This window comes from Colobus angolensis, unplaced genomic scaffold (genome assembly GCF_000951035.1).
Source record: "Colobus angolensis palliatus isolate OR3802 unplaced genomic scaffold, Cang.pa_1.0 Scaffold179, whole genome shotgun sequence".
Taxonomy (NCBI): domain Eukaryota; kingdom Metazoa; phylum Chordata; class Mammalia; order Primates; family Cercopithecidae; genus Colobus; species Colobus angolensis.
Window position 1 is genome coordinate 6,791,765 of NW_012114921.1, and position 20,239 is coordinate 6,812,003.

The 20,239-nt window shown below is 50.3% G+C and overlaps 1 protein-coding gene across 1 annotated transcript in view; it reads left to right on the forward strand.

Annotated features, from left to right (window-relative positions):
• The first annotated feature begins 9,257 nt into the window (after positions 1-9,257).
• The window catches only part of LOC105509646 (olfactory guanylyl cyclase GC-D-like), a 39,714-nt gene continuing 28,732 nt past the window's right edge, over positions 9,258-20,239 (forward strand). The window contains 11 exon segments of the mRNA XM_011938969.1: positions 9,258-9,314; positions 10,216-10,376; positions 11,978-12,176; positions 13,989-14,170; positions 14,318-14,343; positions 14,346-14,413; positions 14,494-14,622; positions 15,938-16,026; positions 17,733-17,864; positions 18,098-18,246; positions 18,484-18,633. Coding sequence (XP_011794359.1) covers positions 9,258-9,314; positions 10,216-10,376; positions 11,978-12,176; positions 13,989-14,170; positions 14,318-14,343; positions 14,346-14,413; positions 14,494-14,622; positions 15,938-16,026; positions 17,733-17,864; positions 18,098-18,246; positions 18,484-18,633 — 1,342 coding nt within the window.

The following is a 20,239-nucleotide window of genomic DNA, read 5'->3' on the forward strand; positions in this document are numbered from 1 at the left end:
CAGGCTTGGCTTTGAGGGTACACAATGAACAGGGCAGGAAAGACCACTGTTTCTCTGAGCCTTATGCTGTAGAGGTTCTGATGAGGCTTCAGTGAGATGAGACTATATTCCAGGGCCATATACAAGTGCCACTTATGTCATGTGATTCTTATTACCTATGTAAGAAAAAAGTTTGGAAATGTTTTCCTGGAAAAAGAAAAGTTGAGGAAATGGTTGACATTATTTTTATTTTTATTTATTTATTTATTTGTTTATTTATTTATTTTTGAGAAGGAGTCTTGCTCTATCACCCAGGTTGGAGTACAGTGGCACAATCTTGGCTCACCACAAGCTCCGCCTCCTGGGTTCATGCCATTCTCCTGCCTCAGCCTCCTGAGTACCTGGGACTGCAGGCGCCCGCCGCTAATTTTTTTGTATTTTTAGTAGAGACGGGGTTTCACTGTGTTAGCCAGAATGATCTCGATCTCCTGACCTTGTGATCCACAAAGTGCTGGGATTACAGGCATGAGCCACCGCACCCAGCTTTTAATTTTAATTTTTGTTCTTTGAGATGAAGTCTTGCTCTGTCACCCAGGCTGGAATGCAGTGGCGTGATCTTGGCTCACTGCAACCTCTGCCTCCCAGGTTCACTGCCTCAGCCTCCTGAGTAGCCGGGATTACAGGCACCCACCACCACACCTGGCTAATTTTTGTATTTTTAGTAGAGACCGGGTTTCACCACATTAGCCAGGCTGGTCTCGAACTCCTGACCTCAGGTGATTTGCCTGCCCCGGCCTCCCAAAGTGCTGAGATTATGGGCAGGAGCCACCATGCCCGGCTGACATTATGTTAATTAAAAAGCAGAACATAGTGGTGTTGAAGGCATAAATTTTGGAGTTAGAGTGCCTGGCTGTAAATCCCAGCTCTGCCACTTCAGAGCTGTCTGATTTTCGGCAAATAATAACCACTCTGCCTTGGTTCTGTCATCCACAAAATAGGGTTAATAATTCAACATATGATTATTGCATATCTAATATATGCCAGGCAGAGTCTTGGGGACCCAGTGATGAGCAAGACAGGGAAGGCCTCTCCTGTTCATAGGAGTGTGGCAACTGAATGACTGCAAAGCACCTGGGACAGTCCTAAATGAGACGTGAATTGGGTTTGCAAAGGCTATGCTGGTGTGATTTACTTGTGTTGTATGTCTGTTGCTGCTGCCTGACTACCTGGGGCTGACAAGGGGAGCGGGGCAGGCTTGTCCTGTAGGCAAAGAGCGCAGAACAGTGACCAGAGTGTGGAGGGTGGAGTGAGGCCGGTTTCCCAACTCCAAAGACAGAAGCCTGCAGGCCAAGTGCTCCACAGCAGGGAGCAGTGAATGACTCAGCAGTGGACGTGTGCAAGCTTGAGTGGAGATACCACAGGGACCTGCTGTCCTGTCTCAGCGGTGGCATAGAGGCCACTTACAACTCCTTCCTTGGTGAAGGACTTCCATTTTCCTGGGGAACAGTTGGAGTGGCCTTTAACACCCTTGATGGACCTTTACTACCCCCCCAGCCAGGACAATCCTGTCTCCCGGTAACACTCACCAGAGCAATGGCCCTCTGCCTGTGACTCAGTCTCTGCCAGGACCTAGGAGCTGGTGGCCAGCCTTCCCCCAATTCCTGGGATTTGCCTCCCGGTCCTAGCCATGCCCCGCACTCTACAAGTTGCTTTGGGCAAGCGGCCCCAGCTGATGCTGTATGGCATAGAGACAAAGCTTCCTTGTCAATCCCTGCCCAAATTGTTGATTCATGAGCAAAATCAACAATTGTCAATGTGTTAAGCCTTTAAGTTTGAGGTAGTTTCCCATCATTAGATAACTAGAGCATGACACCACACTCTGCTGCTCTCCCCAGGAATTCAAAGAGATAAGATGCTTCTAGGGTGTATGTCACATGACTTGCACAAGCGATGTCACCTTGTATAAGTTACTCATCCACCTTGAGTCTCAGTTTCTTCATCTGTGAAGTGAAGACAACAATATATGTCTCAACAAATGTCTCAACATTTTGAGACAACATCTCAAAAATGCAGATGAAGCCATGAACTCTCCAGAGCCTCCTGCTACCTGCTCCTACCCTTTAGGGTAAAATTTAAACTCCCAAGCCTGGTATTTAAGGCCCTTTTTTATTTGGCCCCTGCCAACCCCTCCAGCCTCATTTCCTGCCATGTCCCAGCCTCAGGAAACCAAGTATTTGCTCTTCCTGGCATTCTCCATGCCCCTGTGCCTCCAGACACTGGCTAATGCTGGTCCTGCTGCCTGATATGCCTTCTTCTCCTATGCGGCTGGCGAGCAGCTATGGACTAATACCAGAAGTGGCTCTAGGAAGCAGACCCTTCAAACAGGATTCTGGAGTTGGGTTGGTTCTGTATTTGTGCAACACAGGGTTTATCTCCTTGCTGGGAGAAATAGGATGCAAGCAAGTTATTATTGGTGGGAGCAAGGGCTGAAGTGCAGGTCAGAAGCCAGACTTCGGGCCATGAGGCAGCTGTGGCACTTAGCCCGGTGGCAATGAGACTGCTTATGAACATGGTGGAAGCTCCTGGCTACTTCTTTTGTTTTATTTTGTTTTGTTTCTTAGAATCAGATAAGATAAGCAACCTGGCTGTTTCTCACAGCCATGTGTATATGAAATATGAAATTTAAAATTATGACCATACAACTGAGAACATGTGACCATCAGAAGGCTTCCACGACAGCTTGAAGGAGTACCTCATGTCATGTGGGTGCAGGGAAGGAAGGTATAACAGGGCACCAAGTCCAGGATTCAGCTAAAGGCTGCAGTGTTGTAACACCTCCCTCCTCACAGTCTCTTACACTAAAGGAGGGGCACATATATGTGCTTGACACACATGGAAAGAAAACTTCAAAGTGTGCTAGATGGAAACCCACCTTCAGTCATTATAGTAGAAGGTATTGCCTCTTACCAGGTTCCCAGACTGAGCCGTCCACAGACTCAGAGTCCTTGACTGAGGGGAATCTGGGTCCCTTTGAGGAAATTATAGATCACAACTCTTCCTCCACGGAGGACTTGTGGTATGAACCAAGGTGACAGTTCTCTGAGGAGGGATTCCGCCCATCCAGAAGGTTACTAGAGACTAGGCCAGTGGGCCACTCTTTCCTTAAGAACCAAAATGCCCCAAGGGCCACTGGTAAAGAGTAGCAAGGTCAGGGAACACATGCGATCTTGGCCTCAGATCTTCTAATGGAGGGTCTGGTGGGATCATGCCTGCATTCTGTGGTTGTCTCCCCAGTTTCAGAATGAATGATGGGAGTAGACATATATAACCACTAACAGAATCCCCCGATTTGTTCCCTGGCCTGGGGATTTGGGGTTCCATGGGGAAAAGTGTTGAGCTCCCTACCCAGCTTCCCCCCACCCAGTGAATACAGCAAAAGCAATCCCCCTCGGGGAATTGCAGAAATTAGTGTCTGCATCACAGACTTGAGAGAAGCAGGGGTGGTCATTCCTATCACATTCCCACTTAAATTGCACTCTGACTGGTGCAAAGACCAGCTGGGTCCTAGAGAATAATAGTATATTATCACAAACTTATTAATCGTTAGTAAGTGATGCCAAGCGAAGCTGCTGTTCCAGCTATCTTTTGGATCAAGTCAGTACCGCCCTTGACACCTGGTATGCAGCCATTATTAGCCTGGCAAATATTTTCTTTTCCATTCCTATCAGTAAGGAAAAAGAGGTTTGCAGGACAACAGGATGCCTTTATTTATTGTTTTGTTCCCAGAGCTATGTTACGTCTCTAGTTTGCTATCATAATAGAGCTCAAAGGGACCTTGGATCAGCTCAGTATTCCACAGAACATCATGCTGGTTCATTATATTGATATCATTTTGCTAATTGGATCTGGTGTTTAGGAGGTAGCCAGTATTTTAAATATCTTAGTGATACATGCCAGAGAGAAGGAGGTACACCTTGCAAAAATTCAGGGGGCTGTCATATTGGTGAAGTTCCTAGGGACCCAGTGGAATATCTTTTCTAACGCGAGAAGCAAGTTGTGGCATGTTGTACCAAACATCACATAGAAGGGGACATAGTGCTTGGTAAGCCCGTTTGGATTCTAGAAGCAATGTATTAGGTTGGTGCAAAAGCAATTGCGATTTTTGCCATACTTTTATGCCACATTTGGGAGTGTTGTCTTGATCTATTTACCAGGTAGCCCAGAAAGCTGCCAGTTTTCAGTAGATCCCAGGGCTGAACAGCAGATTTATGCAAGTTGCCCTGCCACCGAACTTTATGACCCAACAGATCCCATGGTATCTGTGGCAGACAGAGATGCAACATGGAGCCTCTTCAACTTCCAACAGGAGAATCACAGCATAGACGCTAGGCTTTGGGCATAAAGCCATATATATTATTTTTTTGTGGACAACTTTCATCCACTTGAAAAGCAGTTCTGACTTGCTCCTACTCCTGGTGGAGACCAGCTACGACGATGAATACTGAATGACTGTTCTACCAGAATTGACCACTGAATCAGGGGCTGTCTGATTCACTGGATCAGAAGATGGACCACACAGAGAAGCCTTCTATGTCGCCAAGCAGATGGCCCAGACTGCCATAGTACCGGCTCTTATTTTTTGCCACTTCTCCCTCAACTGATACCTGATTCCAAAACCATACATGGGGAGTTTCTCATCAGCAGTTGGTAGAGGAGGAAGAAGTGTGGGTCTGGTTCACAGGTGGATATCACAGTATGCTGGTACCAGCCAGAAATGGATGGCAGCTCTATTACCTCTCCAATCAAGGCTGGTCCTGACATACAAGTGGCAGAAGGAAAGCCTCTTGGGCAGGATTTCGGGGGGGGCACAGCTAGTTGTCCATTTTGTGCTGAAGGAGAGAGGGCCAGCGGTACTTATTTACTTTGATTCATGGGGAGTTGACAATGGGCTGTCTGGATGGCCACAGTCTTGCTATAAACAAAATTAGAAATTGGCGTCAATGAGGTATGTGGACAGGCCTCTCAGAGCAGTCACAGGTGTGAAGATACACACACTTCACATGAATGCCCCACAAGTGGGCATCTATGACAGAAATCCTCAAGATTAGATGGACAGGATGACTTGTGGCTATCAGTCAGCTTCTTTCCATGGCTCTTCCAGTGCTTACTCAATAGCCATGTGGCCGTGGCAGTCAGAATGGAGACTTGCATTGGTTCGACAACATGGGCTTGTACTCACCAAGGCCCATCTAGTTACTTCCACAGCTGAGTGCCCAACCTGCAGATAGCAGAGGTCACTGCTAAGCCCAAAAACTGGCACCACTTCCGTGGGGGGGGGTCAGCCAGTTACTTGGTGACAGTTTGATTATATGAGAACTCTGCCTTCATAGAAGCAGCAATGCCTTTCTTTCTACTTGTAGGGATAGAAATATAACTGTGTATAGAGTTGCTTTTCTTACCTACAATGCTTTTGCCAGTACCATCATTCATAGTCTTATAAGAATGCCCTATATGTTACTATGTTGTCCTACACAACATTGTCTCTGACCAGGGGAAGCATTTTACTGCAAAGGAACTGAAGCAGTGAGCTCATCTCCTATCACCCAGAAGCATCTGGCTTGACAGAAATGTGGAATGGTCCATCAGGCAATAGCTCAGTTGCCAAATGACCTAGGGGATGGCATCCTGTGCTTCCAAGATGCAGTATATGCCTTATACTAGGGGTCAAGTGGGCCATCTTCCTACAGTCAGAATGGGTGGGCTGGGAACCAAGGAAGAAAGATAGGAGTGGCCTCTTTCACCATTACCTATGAACTCACCAGAAGAACGTTTCCTGCCTGTGCCCATGGCCTTGGATTCAGTGATTTGGAGCACCTAGTTCCCAGGGGAGAAACACTCCCTCCAGAGAATGTAGTAATTTTTCCAATGAAATGAAAACTGAAACTATTGCTTGGCCATTTTGGGCTCCTCAGGACTTTGAATCAACGGACAGAGAAGGGAATTACTGCGTAAGCCCAAGTAATCAATTCCAATTATCACAAGGAAATAGGGTTGTTGCCTCACAATGGGGACAGGCAGGACCATGACCAGAACCCCATATACTAACTGGGGAGCCATTTAATACTCCCTTGTCCAGTCCTGGTCAATGATAAATGGGGAAACCCAATAAAGACCAGACACAGAGGCTTCAAATCCTTCCATCCATACTAACCAATGGCACATCCATTCAATGTGTTCTTTGGCCACAATTGTGTAGCAATACGAAATTATACAAATTGAAATTATAACAATTGTGTAGCAATACAAAAAACACTTCCACAAAGTTATAACATGGCATTATTACTCTTCTTTTTTAAATAGCACCTATCACTTTCAAACACCAAAAATACTTCTGCTTACTTATTATGTTTATTATTTGTTTACTAACACACCTTTCCCTACCCCTGCTAGAAAGTAAGCTCTGTGAGGGGGAAAAATCTTTATTTTTTTGTTTTTTTAGATTTGTTTGTTTGTTGATGTAGCTCAATTTAGAACAGTGCCTGAAACATGGAAGGGAGCAAGAGGGAAACAACAGGAATTAGGGGTGGGAGGTGGGGTGGAGGGAAGGCTGGCCCCTTGGCAGAACCATGATGAGGACGCTCAGTAAACATTTGTTGAAAGAATAAAGTGACATGAAGAAAGTGAAACACAGTAATTGCTTCACAAGGCTGCTGTAAAGGTTAAATGAGATGGGGTATGCATAACCCCTAGCACAGAGTGGATGCTGAGTGCACCTAGTAAAAGCTAACTTCACCTAGGTAGGAGAAAGCAAGTGGAAGAGGAAGCCTGGAGCCCATGGACTGAGGTCTCTATCTCCACCTAAGTGTTCACCCCAGAAGGGAGTGGCCTCCCTTCTGGCCACTATTTCATTATGTGAAGTGAAATAAGTCCAGCACAGAAAGACAAATATTGCATGTTCTCACTCATACGTGGGAGCTTAAAAAGTGGATCTCATGGAGGTAGAAGGTAGAATGATGGTTACCAGAGGCTGGAAATGGAAGTGGGGAGAAGGAGAATGAAGAGAAATTGGTTAAAGGGTACACAAATACAGCTACGTAGAAGGAATAAGTTCTAGTGTTCGATAGTGCAGTAGAGAAATTATAGTTAACAGTAATTTATTATGTATTTCAAAATAGCTAGAGAGAAGAATTGTAATGTTCACAACACAAAGAAAAGATGAATGTTTGAGGTGATGGATATTCCAGTTACCCTGACTTGGTCATTACACATTGTATCCATGAGCAAAGCCCAGACCTACAGTCAGCCCTGCCACTTACCAGCTCTGTGCCCTTGGTCAAATCACCTAACTTCTCTGGGCCATACTTTATAAGGTGAGGCTAATAGTAATACCTGTCTCCATGGGTTGTGTGAATGGTGCCTAGCACAGGGACTGGCACACGGCAGAGGTTCAAATAAAATAAGGGTTTCTTTAGTGCTTGCCCATCCTTCCCCCTGGGAGCCACCCCCAACCAGGTCTGGAGCTGTCCGGAGCGCTGAAGACCTCCCCTCTCTTTCTCCATCCCCCTCTTTACTTTATTCCCTCCTTCCTTCCTGCTTGTGGCTCCCCAGAGCACTGGGGTCTGAACAGATCTAATTTTCCAAGTGGCTTCTTCAGGCTCCTGAGAGGGACAGGTGGGGAATGAGCCATGCAGGAGGCTCTTCCCAGGGAACAGGGTCAGAAAGGGACAGGCAGAGGAGTGGTGATCGGACAAGCTATTGGGGGAAAGGAACCCCTCAGGCCAGAGTCTACTCTGAGAGCTTGACATCTGGGGATCCTGTTGCAGGAACTTTAGGGCCTACCAAAAGGCAAGGAGTCGACTCCAATAACACAGAATGGCAGGTCGGTCTGTGGGGAGCTTGCTCTGGAAGAAGGTAAGAGGCACCAGGTTGGGGGACAGGAGGATGACCCTTCGCTGCAGGGGCTATGACAGGAATCCCCCATCCCCCTTCCCCAGGTTCCTGTCACCTTCCCTATTTTGGTCATTTATCTGTTAGTGCAGCTAAAGGTATCTTCAACTTTTGGGGATTATGGGGCTGTGGAGTTGACTAACTCCAGGAGCTTGGCTCTATGAGCCAAGCAGTCTATGGCTAATCTTTGGGGCCCATCTCCCTGAGTCTAAAAATACAAATGGTCTCTCCCCAGGAGGATGGCACATAAGTCTATTGTGCCCAGAGGTGGAGGCACTAGAGGCTCACACACTCTTGGGAGAAGGGTTGGGAGAGGAGATGTGGCCAGCTTTAGAGACAAAAACCACCCGTCTCTGGATTTTTGTAAACATGTAGAACATCAGAGTTGAATGATCTTTGGAAATGTAAATGTCTAAGCCAAGTTCTCCCTGTACAGCTGGGAAAACTGAGGCACAGAAAGGGTTGTAGACTCTGTCCCATAAATCAGCGACAGAACTGGGATTAAAAGCTAGCTCCTGCCTTGACCCAGTGCTGGCCTGCTAAGATCTTCAGCCCTCTGTGAGCCCTTGCAGGCCATCCACTGCAGAGTTCTCAGGATACTGAGCATGGTCAGCAAGACCTCAGGCCAGGGGAGCCTGCTGCAGCTTTGTGGGACTGAGGGCTACCCACACTCCTTTCTGTTCCTGTCTCCCTGTCTGTACACAGATGAATTGATTTAGATGTTTATATCTCCAAGGATCCTTCAGCTCTGATGTTCCAGGTGTCAATAAAAAGAGGTGATTTTTGTCTTGGACTAGGAGGCAGGAAGCCAAGCTCTAGTTCAAGTTCAGTCCTAAGTTTTGGTGAGGCCTTGGACAAGTCACTGTCCCACCCAGAGCCACAGTTTCCTCCTCTGTAAAAGGGAGTAAAAAGTCCTTCTCAGGGCCTCTGGATGTGGCAGTGTGTGCCTGTAGTCTCAGCTACTCAGGAGGCTGAGGCAGGAGAATTGTTTACCCAGGAGGTGAAGATAGCAGTAAGCTGAGATGGAGCCATTGCACTCCAGCCTGGGTGACAAGAGTGAAACTCCATCTCAAGAAGAAAGAAAAGGAAAGAAAAGAAAGAGAGTGGAATAGAAAAAGAGAAGAATAGAATTGAGCAGAATAAACTAAAATAGATAGGAAGAACAGTAGTAACTATGAGACTGCATTGCAGATAGCAAGGGTAAGTGGTTCTGAGAGATGTCCTTTCAGGGTACTCAAGTTCTGTACATTCAGCCTCGTAAGTCTACCACGGTAAAATGTATTTCTTACTGTGGGGCACAGTCTGCCTGACCCTGGCTGTACTCTGGAGACATGGGGAGGATCCGGCTGGGCTCCAGCCACGAGGAGCCTGAGTGTGGTCGGAGACAGGTGTGTATGTGTATGCCAGGCAAAGGGGAGCCAAGAGGCTGGAGCTGCGGATCTGCTTGGAGATGTGGAGGGCTTCACAGAAGAGGTGACACTGGACAGGGCCTGACAATGAGAAATTGATTTTGGAGTGGAGCTGACAGGGAAAGGCATTCCAGGCAGAGCACACTCCAGCTAGTGCAAAGGCGTGGAGGTAACATGCCAGCAGGACTGGGAGAACATCAACAGTTTGGCTCTGCACAGCCAGAGCCTGGCAGCAGTGGGTGGGGAGACCCTCAGACTCCTTCTCCACCCCTGCTGCAGGGGATTGAGCTCCAGCCACAGTGCTGGCTCTCAGGAGCCATGAGGCAGAGGGGTGAGGGGCACATTCTCTGGAGTCAGATTGAGGGGAGTCCCACTGCTGCCCCCTCCACCCCATCCCCCACCCATGTGGCCTCAGGCAAGTCACCAGACCTCTCTGTGCTATGGTTTCTTCATTAATGGCACGAGGCTGATCTGCTGCAGACAGCGGGCTCACGACTGTGCCTTCACAGAGCCGCACAGCTTGCAGCCGGCGCTGGCGTTTCCCGTGTGGTGGCTTACTTCCGAGTTGTGTGAAGCAGTTCCCCTGCGTGGCCAAACACAGAACAGCGCTTCCAACCCTTAAGAGAAAGGGCATTTTGGGAAGTTGGCCCAGCAGAGCAGATGGCACAAAGACCTGGCTTCTGTTTCCACTCAGTCCTGGTGGGCCTCTCTTTGAGGACCTCCGGCACTATCTAAGACATGGAGGGGTGGGCTTGTGGCCCCCACAGTACGGGCCCCCAGAGGCTCAGCTGAAGCCAGGACTCCAGGCTCTGAAGTCCATGTGATGAGGGGTCTTCAGGCTCCAGCAAGGAGACCCTCAGCCTTCCTGGGTTTTCTGCAGAAAGGGAGTGTAGTGGGAACCCAGGCCACATCCCAAACAAGTGGTGGCCCTTTTGTGGCTGCCATTGCCATGCTGGTCAGGACCCAAGTGGGGAAGACGGAAAAGACGCAAAGGAAGTCCATTGTGGACCCCGACCTTGGCAAGGGCTCCCTTCTGTCCTGGTGCCTGGGGGTGAAATTGGCAGCTTTATTATTCGGGGCTGCTTCTCTTACCAAGGTAGAGATGAATGTATCCGTGTCTACTTAGACCTTAAGGAGCCACCCAGGACCAAGGTTAAGATTACAAGTGGATGATGATAAGCAAAATGCGGTCTATCATACAGTGAGTATTACACAGTCACGAAAAGGAATGAAGTACTGAGGTATGCTGCAATAAGAACGAACCTGGAAAGCATTACTCTAAGTCAAGGAAGCCAGACACAAGCCAGGCACGGTGGCTCACGCCTGTAATCCCAGCACTTTGGGAGGCCCGGCAAGGGGGTGTGGGTCACGAGGTCAGGAGTTCAAGACCAGTCTGACCAACGTGGTAAAACTCCATCGCTACTAAAAATACAAAAATTAGCTGGAATACAAAAATTAGCCAGGTGTGGTGGCAGGCGCCTGTAATCCCAGCTACTCAGGAGGCTCAGGCAGGAGAATCTCTTGAACCCAGGAGGCAGAGGTTGCAGTGAGCTGAGATGGTGCCACTGTACTCCTGCCTGGACGACAGAGTGAGACCCTGTCAAAAAAAAAAAAAGAAGCCACACACAAAGTACCATGTATTATGTGCATTTGTATGACATGTCCAGAGTAAGCAAATCCACAGAGACAAAAAGCAGATTCATGGTTGACTGGGGTTGAGGAAGGGAGGAATAGGGAGCAACTGCTAATGGATTTATTTTTGGGGTGATAAAAGTGTTCTATAAGTAAACGGTATTAATGGTTACATAACTTGGTGAATATACTAAAACCACTTAATTGTACATTTTTAAAAGAATGAATTTTATGATATGTGAGTATCTCAATTTAAAATAATTCTTTAAAAAAGAACAAAAAAAGATTATAAGCTGGGAGCCAACCTGCCTGGGTTCAAATTCTAGCTGTACCCCTGTGGTGGTTATGAGTCCTGGGCAACTCCCCAACTGCTCCTCTAGAAAAACAGAGATAATGGTCAACATGCTTCTTAGTGCTGTTGTAACACTGAATGACAAAATGTTTGAGAAGGTTCTTTAGGACAACACAGAGAAAGCTGTCAACAGCCAAGTGTGGCGGCTCACACCTGTAATCCCAGCTCTCTTGGAGGCTGAAGTGGAAGGATTGCTTAAACCCAGAAATGTGAGGCTGCAGTGAGACATGATTGCACCACTGCACTCCAGCCTGGGCAACAGAGCAAGACCCTGTCTCAGAAAAAGAAAGAAAGAAAAAAACCATCAATACGTATTAGCAATTGTCAGGGCCAATGGGGTTGGGTAGGGCAGGACCTTGGTCAAAATGATTGGGCAGACAGGCCAGGAGGGCCATATTAATACAAATCTATCCTCCATTAAAGGGATATTTTTCATCAGATCAAACTCAGATTTGGTGGCCTTGGCTGTTATTGTTATGGGGCAGATTAAAGGGAAATTCTACCTTTGCTATAGACCAGTGGGGGTGGGGGTGGGGTGGCAGCAGAGCGGGTGCCCGGCAGTTCTGAGCAGCTCTCCAGGGCTAGAGAACTGTGGGCTTCAGGGCAGACCACAGTGGAACTGGGCCTGCAAAGGTGACTCTGCCATCTCTGTCCCCAGTTGTGGTGCTTGGATGCACTTGGCAGTGCTAGCGGGCCTGGAGATGACCACCCTGCTGAGCCGTGCCTGGGCTGAGGGCCTGATGGATGGGAGATTGGTCTTCCTGCCGTGCGACACGCTGCTCTTCTCCCTGCCTGACTGCAACCACTCCTACCTGTCTCTCAGCACTGGTGGGCCCCTGCGGGAGGCCTTTGATGCAGTGCTCACCCTTCAGCCTAGAGTCTGGCCCCATAGACAAGGCCTTTGCTGCTGCCTGGCCCGATGGAGAGGCAGCTGCCCACCTGGGACCAGAGCAGGTGGATATGCTCCAAGTGCAGACCCCCGTATGCCTTGAGTGTGGGCCCAGGAGCAGGGGTGCATGCGCTCAGGCCCATCTCCACCATGGGCACATGGCCTGTTTTGGACAAAGCATCTCTCTGCCTAGTCCCTGGGTGTGGTCAATCTCTTTCTCCTTCTTGTATATGTATATGGCTTTTACCATGAGGTGGCTTATGTATGTATATGTGTATGTTTGCAGTAGTCCCCCTTATCCAATGGGAACATGTTCCCAGACCCCCAACGGATGCCTGATGCCATGGATGGTACCAAACTCTATATATGCTGCGTTTCCTATACCCACATACCTATAATAAAGTCTAATTTATAAATTAGGCATGGTAAGACATTAACAACAATAACTAAATAATAAAATAGAACAATTAGAACAATATACTGTAATACAAGTTAGTGGATGTGGTCTTTCTGCCTCTTTCAAAATATCTTAGTATTTTGAGACCCTGATTGACTGTGGGTAGCTGAAACCACAGAAAGGGGAATTGCAGATAAGGGGGGACTCCTGCACATCTCTGTCTGTCTCTGTTCTTCCCCATATCACTCACCTTTTTGGCCTGCCTTGTCAGTGCTCCTCTGTGTCTCTTCTGCTTCTATTTATCTGTCTCCAGCTCTCTCAGTCCCTGAAATTCTCATTCTGGCCCAGCTGCTCTTTCTTTTGCCCACATTTCTCCTGTCCTGGCTCTGCATCTCTCTAGCAAATGACAGCGATCAGAAGGGGAAAGTGTTGGGAGCGCACACTTTCCCAGTGGGAGAGAGGGGAGGATTTTCTCTAGTCATTGCTGTGAATCTGAAGTGTTAGTGGTGGGGGACACAACTGCTTGCCTGGCTTGGCTTACAGGACTCAGTGAACTTGGGTCTCCTGGGGATGCCGGCTTCTTGGTGTTAAGAAGACAGTAGTGCCTAAAGGTGGTGACAGGGATGTGGGTGCTGATGGTGGCCATTCAGGCAGTCATCCATCTGACGGATGTGGACTGAGTCCCTCTCATGTGCCACTACGTCTGGTGTCAGGAAGACAGTGGCGAACAAGACAGACCTGGCCTTTAAGGAGTTTCTATTCTGTTAGGGGGAGACAGCAGGCAATAACCAAATAACCAGATAACTAAATTCACATAGTGATAATGCCACCGAGAAAACAGAACAGGATACAGTGATAGAGGAGCGGGATGGAGTAGTGGCCAACAAGAGCTAGATGGGCAGGGAAGCGCACTTGAGGGGTGGCACTTGAGCTGAGCTCCAAATGGTAAGGAAGCAGCTAGATGAGGATCTGGACAAAGAGCAACCAGTCAGGGGAAGCAGCAAGTGCAAAGGGCCTGAGGCAGAGTGAGCTCCAGTTGATGGAGGAAAAGGAAAGAGGGAGTGTGGAGTGGCTGAGGTGTCATGGGCGATGAGACAGGAATTTGAGATGAGCTTGGGGCCTGAGCAGGTAAGGCTTTATGGGCCACAAGGAGTCTGAACTTATTGTAAGTAAAATGGGACTTGTCAAGGCCCTGGCTGCCTCCTGAGAAGATCCGTTTGAGACTTGAGGAAGAAGCCCATGACCCTGGACGTGCTCCACACCCTGAGCTTCAGGCTCCCCGTCTGTACAGTGAGGGGGTTGGCCAGAATGACTCCCAGGGGCCCTCCAGCTTTGAAAACAATTCTCCCTGGGGTCTACATTCCTCTGTGTCCCTGAATCCAGACCATCCCTGAGTCTCAGGCATATCTGGAAGCGAGCAGCCTTCCACCCCCCGCCCTCTCTGGCTGCTGCATGAGGACTCTTGGCAACTTGGGAACGGTGCAACCGGGGACCAGCAGATGCATCAGGCCCAGGGGTTCCCGACCCGAGCCCGAGGCAGAGGGGCTGCGTGGAGACAATGTTCAGTGCCCTCCCAGCCCGGCTGGGACTGACAGGGAGACAGAAATGGAAATAGGGAGAGGAAACGTGACGGCTCTGAGTCAGAGGCCAGACTGACGCTGGGAGGGGTGATGGCATCACTCCCACTGCCCTGTCCCCTCTCTCACCTCCAGATTGGGCATCCAGCAGCTGCAGCTGGTGCGGGCCCCCACCAGATCCTGCTGACAGCCCAGGAGCTCACCTTCATCCATCCACCCCTGAACAGATGGGTGGGTAGGGCCGGAGCTGAGTTGAGCGGACAGTAGACAGAGGCCCAGTCTGCGCTCCTCATCACGCCTGCCCCCTCCAGAGGCTACATGTGAATGATGAATGGGGAAGTGTGGCAGATGGTGGGAGCCTGAGATCAGTGGCCCAGAGGTCAGCAAAGAGTCTGCCAGCCCCCCAGGAACCCACCAGTGTGGCCCTATACCAAATGAGGGCCTCTGCCACCCCCATGCCCAGGCCTAGGCAGTCAGTTTGGGAGAAGCCGAGGGAGCCTCTGTATGGCCTACTTCTGTTACAGACTGAGAAACTGAGGCCCAGATAGGAGCAGTGCCTTTCCTGGGTCACTTGGCAAATTGGCAGCAGGGCTAGGAGTGGGAAGTAGGACCCCAGCTCCTGGCCCAGCATGGTTCATGATCTGACCTGAAGGAACATCCAGGTCCCAGGCACTTGGCCCTTGATGCTGCCAATTCAGTTCACCCCAGGGCCTCTCTTAGGGACCAAGGCCAGCCTAGTTCACCCTCCTGTCTGCTTAGGTAAGGTGAGATCCTGGGTCTCCCAGGCCCTGATGTGTGGGGGCAGCACCCAACCCAGAATAGCCTCAGGCAGAGCCGGGGTCGCCAGCTGGCGGGGAGGCTGGGCGGTCAAAGGTGAGCTCAGCGAGATCTCAGGATGCTGGGGATGCCACCATTTCTCAGGTGCTGTCATTCTGAAGTTCAACAATTCATGAATGCTACGATTCACCGACACCAAGACGCTCACGGTAGATGAGCCAGGCTAGCTGTTTCTACGGAAGCAACATGAGCTGCTTGCTCTTTCTTTTCTACCTGTCCCCTGAGGGAATTCCATCTTTTTTCCTTTTCTGCTGCAAGGAGGCTTTAATGGTGACAAAGAGTGTTTTGTCTGCTTCTCTGAGTTGGCTGATGGGCTGTAGGTGAGGCTGAGAAGGTAAAACCCATCAGTGATGGAAGAGAGAAGGCCAGAGTTATAGCTAGCTTTGGGCTAGGCCAAGGCAAGGGTAGAGCCCCCATCTGAGACCCCTCCTCTCCCACCGGCCCTTCTCTCCTCCCCATGAATCCCTGGGTCACAGAGCTCCCCACCCGAGCAGTTCACAGGGCTAGGGGTGTCATGAGGGCCTGAGGCCTGCAGGGCAAAACTGATCTGTAGACCAGGGGCCAGCATGCTTGACACCTACCATCTCAGTAAGCCCCTGAGATGTGGGTGGGCACTATCATCCTCACTTTACAGATTTGGAACCTGCAGCTCAAAGAACTGAAGTCACCCACCCCAGGTCACAGAGCTGGAAAGTGATGGTGTCAGGACTGGAACTGGAATCCTTCAGCCAAAGCCCAGCTCCCGGCTCTGCCTGGGTTATAGCAAATGTTTCCATTTACCAGGCTGTGACTGGCTCAGAACACACAGAAGGAATGCATTGATGGGCAAGAAACTGAGCTGAGAGAGGTAGAGGGGTTTTCCTGAGGTCCCACAGCTGAGGAGCAGCAGCAGCTAACCTCTTGCTCTTCCTTGAATAGGGAGACTGGGTGTGGCTGAAGAAGTGTGAAGTGGGCTGAGACCCTGAACTGCGCCCAAGCTGCCTCAGCCTCCTGAGGAAGGCAGGGCTGTAGAGGGCACAGAGGGTGGGTGGGGAGCGACGCTGCTCGGGAGACTCTTACTGGTCCAGATTGGTCTCAAAGAGGAAGTTATTCTTGCCATCATGATCCTGCCCATTGCCAGTGCCTCAATCACAGTAATTCAATATTGCTGTCACTGTCCCATGCCAGCATCTTTAAAGCCACATCACCACCCATAACCCACAGTCCCCATAACCACCAGGGCACAGTGCCCTCCATCAATGCCCTCGCATGGTAACTCATCATGAAGGGACCTTATCCTGCAGCCCTCTCCCTCAGCCCATCATTTCTTTTATTCGCTGTTTACTGAGCATCACTTACGTGCCAGGCACTTATGTGCAGTGTTCTGGGCTTTGGGGATACAGAGTGGAGAAGAGAGACAAAGTCCCCCCCCTCAGGGAGATCCTAAGCACCTGTCATCACTAACCACATAAGCATTTTCACCCCCAAGATCGTCACCATCCTGAGAGGCACTGAGGGACGGAGACAGAGCATGAGACTTGAGTCAGGAAGATCCAGGTGGAATCTTGCCTCCACAGAACTCTTAGCTTTCCTGTAAAATAGAGCTAGTGATAGTCACCTTCTGGGGGATTATGATTGCAGAGAACACATGAAATAACCTAGAACTCTTCCTGGCAAGTGGTGTGTTTTGATACATGGGGAATTTTATTGATATCTCCAATATCACCACAGTCTGAAATAAAGTTCAGAAGGATTAAGACACTGGAAGTTAAGTTAGGCATTTCCCAGTGGGCATCTTGCAATGTATGTGAGTACATTTTTTTTCAGACAAGATCTTGCTCTTTCACCCAGGCTGGAGTGCAGTGGCTGGATCTCAGCTCACTACAACCTCCAGCTCCTGGTCTCAAGCAATCCTCCCACCTCAGCCTCCCAAGTAACTGAGATTACGGATGTGCACCACCACGCCCAGCTAATTTTTGTATTTTTAGTAGAGACAGGGTTTCACCATGTTGGCCAGGCTGGTCTCGAACTCCTGGCTTCAAGTGATCTGCCATTCATCCACCTATTGACTCATTCACCCATTCACCACCCACTCACCAACCACCCATCCACTCACCCATCCATCCATCCACCCATTCATCCAACCACCTTTCCACCCATCCATCTACCCACCCACTCACCAACCATGCAACCACCCATCCACAAACCACCCATCCACCTACCCAACCACTCACCCACCCACCAACCGCCCATCCACCCACTGACCAATCACCCACCAACCCATCCATCCACCCAGCCACCCACCCATTCACTCATCCATCCACCCACCCATCCATCTACCCAGCAGCCCACCAGGTACCCATTCACCCACCCATTCACCCATCACCCATCCACCCATCAACCACCCACCCACCCATCTACCTGCCTACCCACCAGCTACCCACCCACCCATCCACCCACCCATCCATCTATCTATCTATCCACCACCCACCACCATCTATCCATGCATACATTCATCCATCCATCCTCCATCCATCCCTCACCACCCACCCATTCATCCATCTGTCTGTCCATCTATCCATTCATTCAACATTTCTGATGCCTCTCCATGCTTAACCTTGTGTTTGGTGCTAATTGCAGGTGGCCTAGATGTGGATTGCACCTGGTCCAGCCCTCGAAGGCCCCCTGGGGGCTGCTAAGGTGCCCATTTCCCTGACAGATGTGGGAGCTGCAGTGTGAGAACATCGCCACTGGGCTTTTTCGTGACCCCTGGGGTCAGTGCTCTGGTTCTGGAGAACCTGATGAGGAACGAGGAACTGCACCTAGACTGGACCTTCAAGGCCTCCCTGCTGCTGGATTTGATCTGCCCGAGATCCTTCCCTGGGCCTGGCACTGCAGGGAAGTGGGGAGGACAGGGAGATAGGAGTTGCTCAGATTTCCCACAGCTGGGCTCTGTCAGCTTTGTCTAACCCAGGGATGTCCAAACAGCATGGCCACAGGGGAGGCAGGAAGGCTTTCTGGGGCCTCTGGGAATTCCGAGAGAACCAGGTTTCCTCTCATTCGTTACAGATCCAGCAGACCCCCATTATGTCCATCTTAGGGCATGAGGTTTCTGCACCACTGACATTTCCCTCCTGGCTGCCTCAAGTCCCAAAACTGTGTGGTGGACAGACGCTTTGTGCTCAAGGTCACTGATCATGGTTATGCAGAGCCCCTGGACACTCAGCAGGCTCCCCAACCCTGGCCAGGTCAGCTCAGCGCAGGGGGCTGCCAGTAGGTTTTGGGGCCTCTGTTTAACCAGGTGTTTGTAAGGTCGGGGAGAGGGCAATCTCCAGTCCTCTGGCATTGGTGACCTTGAGTTGATCGCTTCTCCTCTCTGAACAAGCTGTAGGCTCTTTACCTGTGAATTGGGGAGAATAGATGCGCCCGGCCCAGCTTGGATGGTCAGTAGGTGATGGTGGCGTGGCCCTGCCCTATGATCGTAGAGCTGCTATGGGCAGCTGCTGAGCTGCTGCCGGGGCCTGGGTGCCCTGGGTGGGGCACCCTCACAGGGGACATCTTCAGCACTGCCATCATCCTGCAGGAGGTGCTGCCTCGGGGCCCAACCTACTGCTCCTCGGGATTCCCAGTGGAAGGTAGGCACCCTCCTTCCCCTCCTTGGCTGTCCTTGGCTAGAGTCTCTGCCTAGTGGGAAACTCTATGGCAATCAGGAAATCTGGGCCTGAAAATAACCACATAGACATGCACACCTAAAGTCTGACCATGAGAACTTGACTTAAGCCGGGCTGCCTTCAGCAACTCTGCCAGAATAGCAGCTGACCCACTCCAGGGGCTAAGGAAGTTGTGCTCCCGGTGAAAATCTCCACCCCACCTTCCTCCCCAGTGTCACTGCCATGCCTGTAGGTGCTCATGCTGCGACTGCACCTCCCCTCCATGCCCAGCACAGGCTACACAGAGCTCAGCCCTACTCCAGCTGTGTCACTGTCTTACTCTGTGACCTTACACAAACCGCTTACCCTCTCTGAGCCTCAGTGTTCTCACCTATAAATGGGAATCCAATAACAAATGTGCCAGATCCCCAGTCCCATGACCAATGTGGCCAGGCTGCTCAATACCAGGGGGCTTCGTTACCTGCCCAGGCAGGCTCCTTCAGAGCATCTCTGTCCTCACACTTCTGGCTCCCCAGGATAACCACTGGCTGCTTCCCCATCATCACCTGGCCTGTACACACTTTCTCTTTTCCAGCCCCAGTGCCAGGGCCCAACTCCAGAAATGTTTCCTCCCCTCTGTGCTCTCTGTCCGGGCTCCCTGGACCCCAGACTGCTCTTTCTGTCATCCTCCTGCTGCCTCTTCCCAGTCCCAGGGACCTGGCACTCCACAGACACCTGGGTACCTTGGCCCACAGTGCAGACCAGTACAGAGCTGAGCCCACCATCAGATCCTACCCCATTGGATAATCTTTAACTCACAGGAGGCCTAGCCCCACTGCCTTTCTCCACCACAGCACTGCCCCATGAATAATGAGTATTCCAGGCCCAAATTTATGAGGTGGAGGAGTGGGAAGAAGAGGGGCTTTATCAGACCATTTGTTCAACATTCCTTGGCTGCCTCCCCATCATCTGCCTCTGAGGAGGCAAGGGCTGGCCAGATGGGATCTGCAAGCCGTGCCACCAGTGCAAGGCACTCCAGGCCTCGCTCCACCCAGCTTTGGGTGCAGGGACCCAGGCCTGGAATGCTCTGGCCACCCATGAGGAGGCTGTCAGCCTAGGGCCCACTGCTTCCTGCTGTGTGCTTTCCTTGGCCTCAGGGAGTACAGGGCTCAAGCCACAGGCTCCAGGGAACACCAACCTAACCCCAGCTCCACACCAACTTGCCTTGTGACCTTGAGTGAATCCCTTTTAGGCTCCAAGCCTCAGTCTTCTCATCTGTAAAATGGGAACCATGATGTCTGCCTTCCAGAACAACTGTGAGGATTCAGTGAAATGCTGTAAACAAAGCGCCTGGCATGCAGTGGGAGCTCAATAAATATCTGCGAGGTGATGTTAGGAGCATGCTAAGGGGGTCCAGGTTCCCTCCTGACTCTAACATCTCTTTAGGATCCTGTGGATTGGGGGGGGGTCACTTTGCAGTTCCCAAGGCACTTTCATGTGCATGATACCATTTGACAACCCTGGGAGGTAGCTAATTGCCCCTTTTTTAGAGTTAGCTGAGACTCAGAGAGGGGAAGGGATTTCTCAGAGG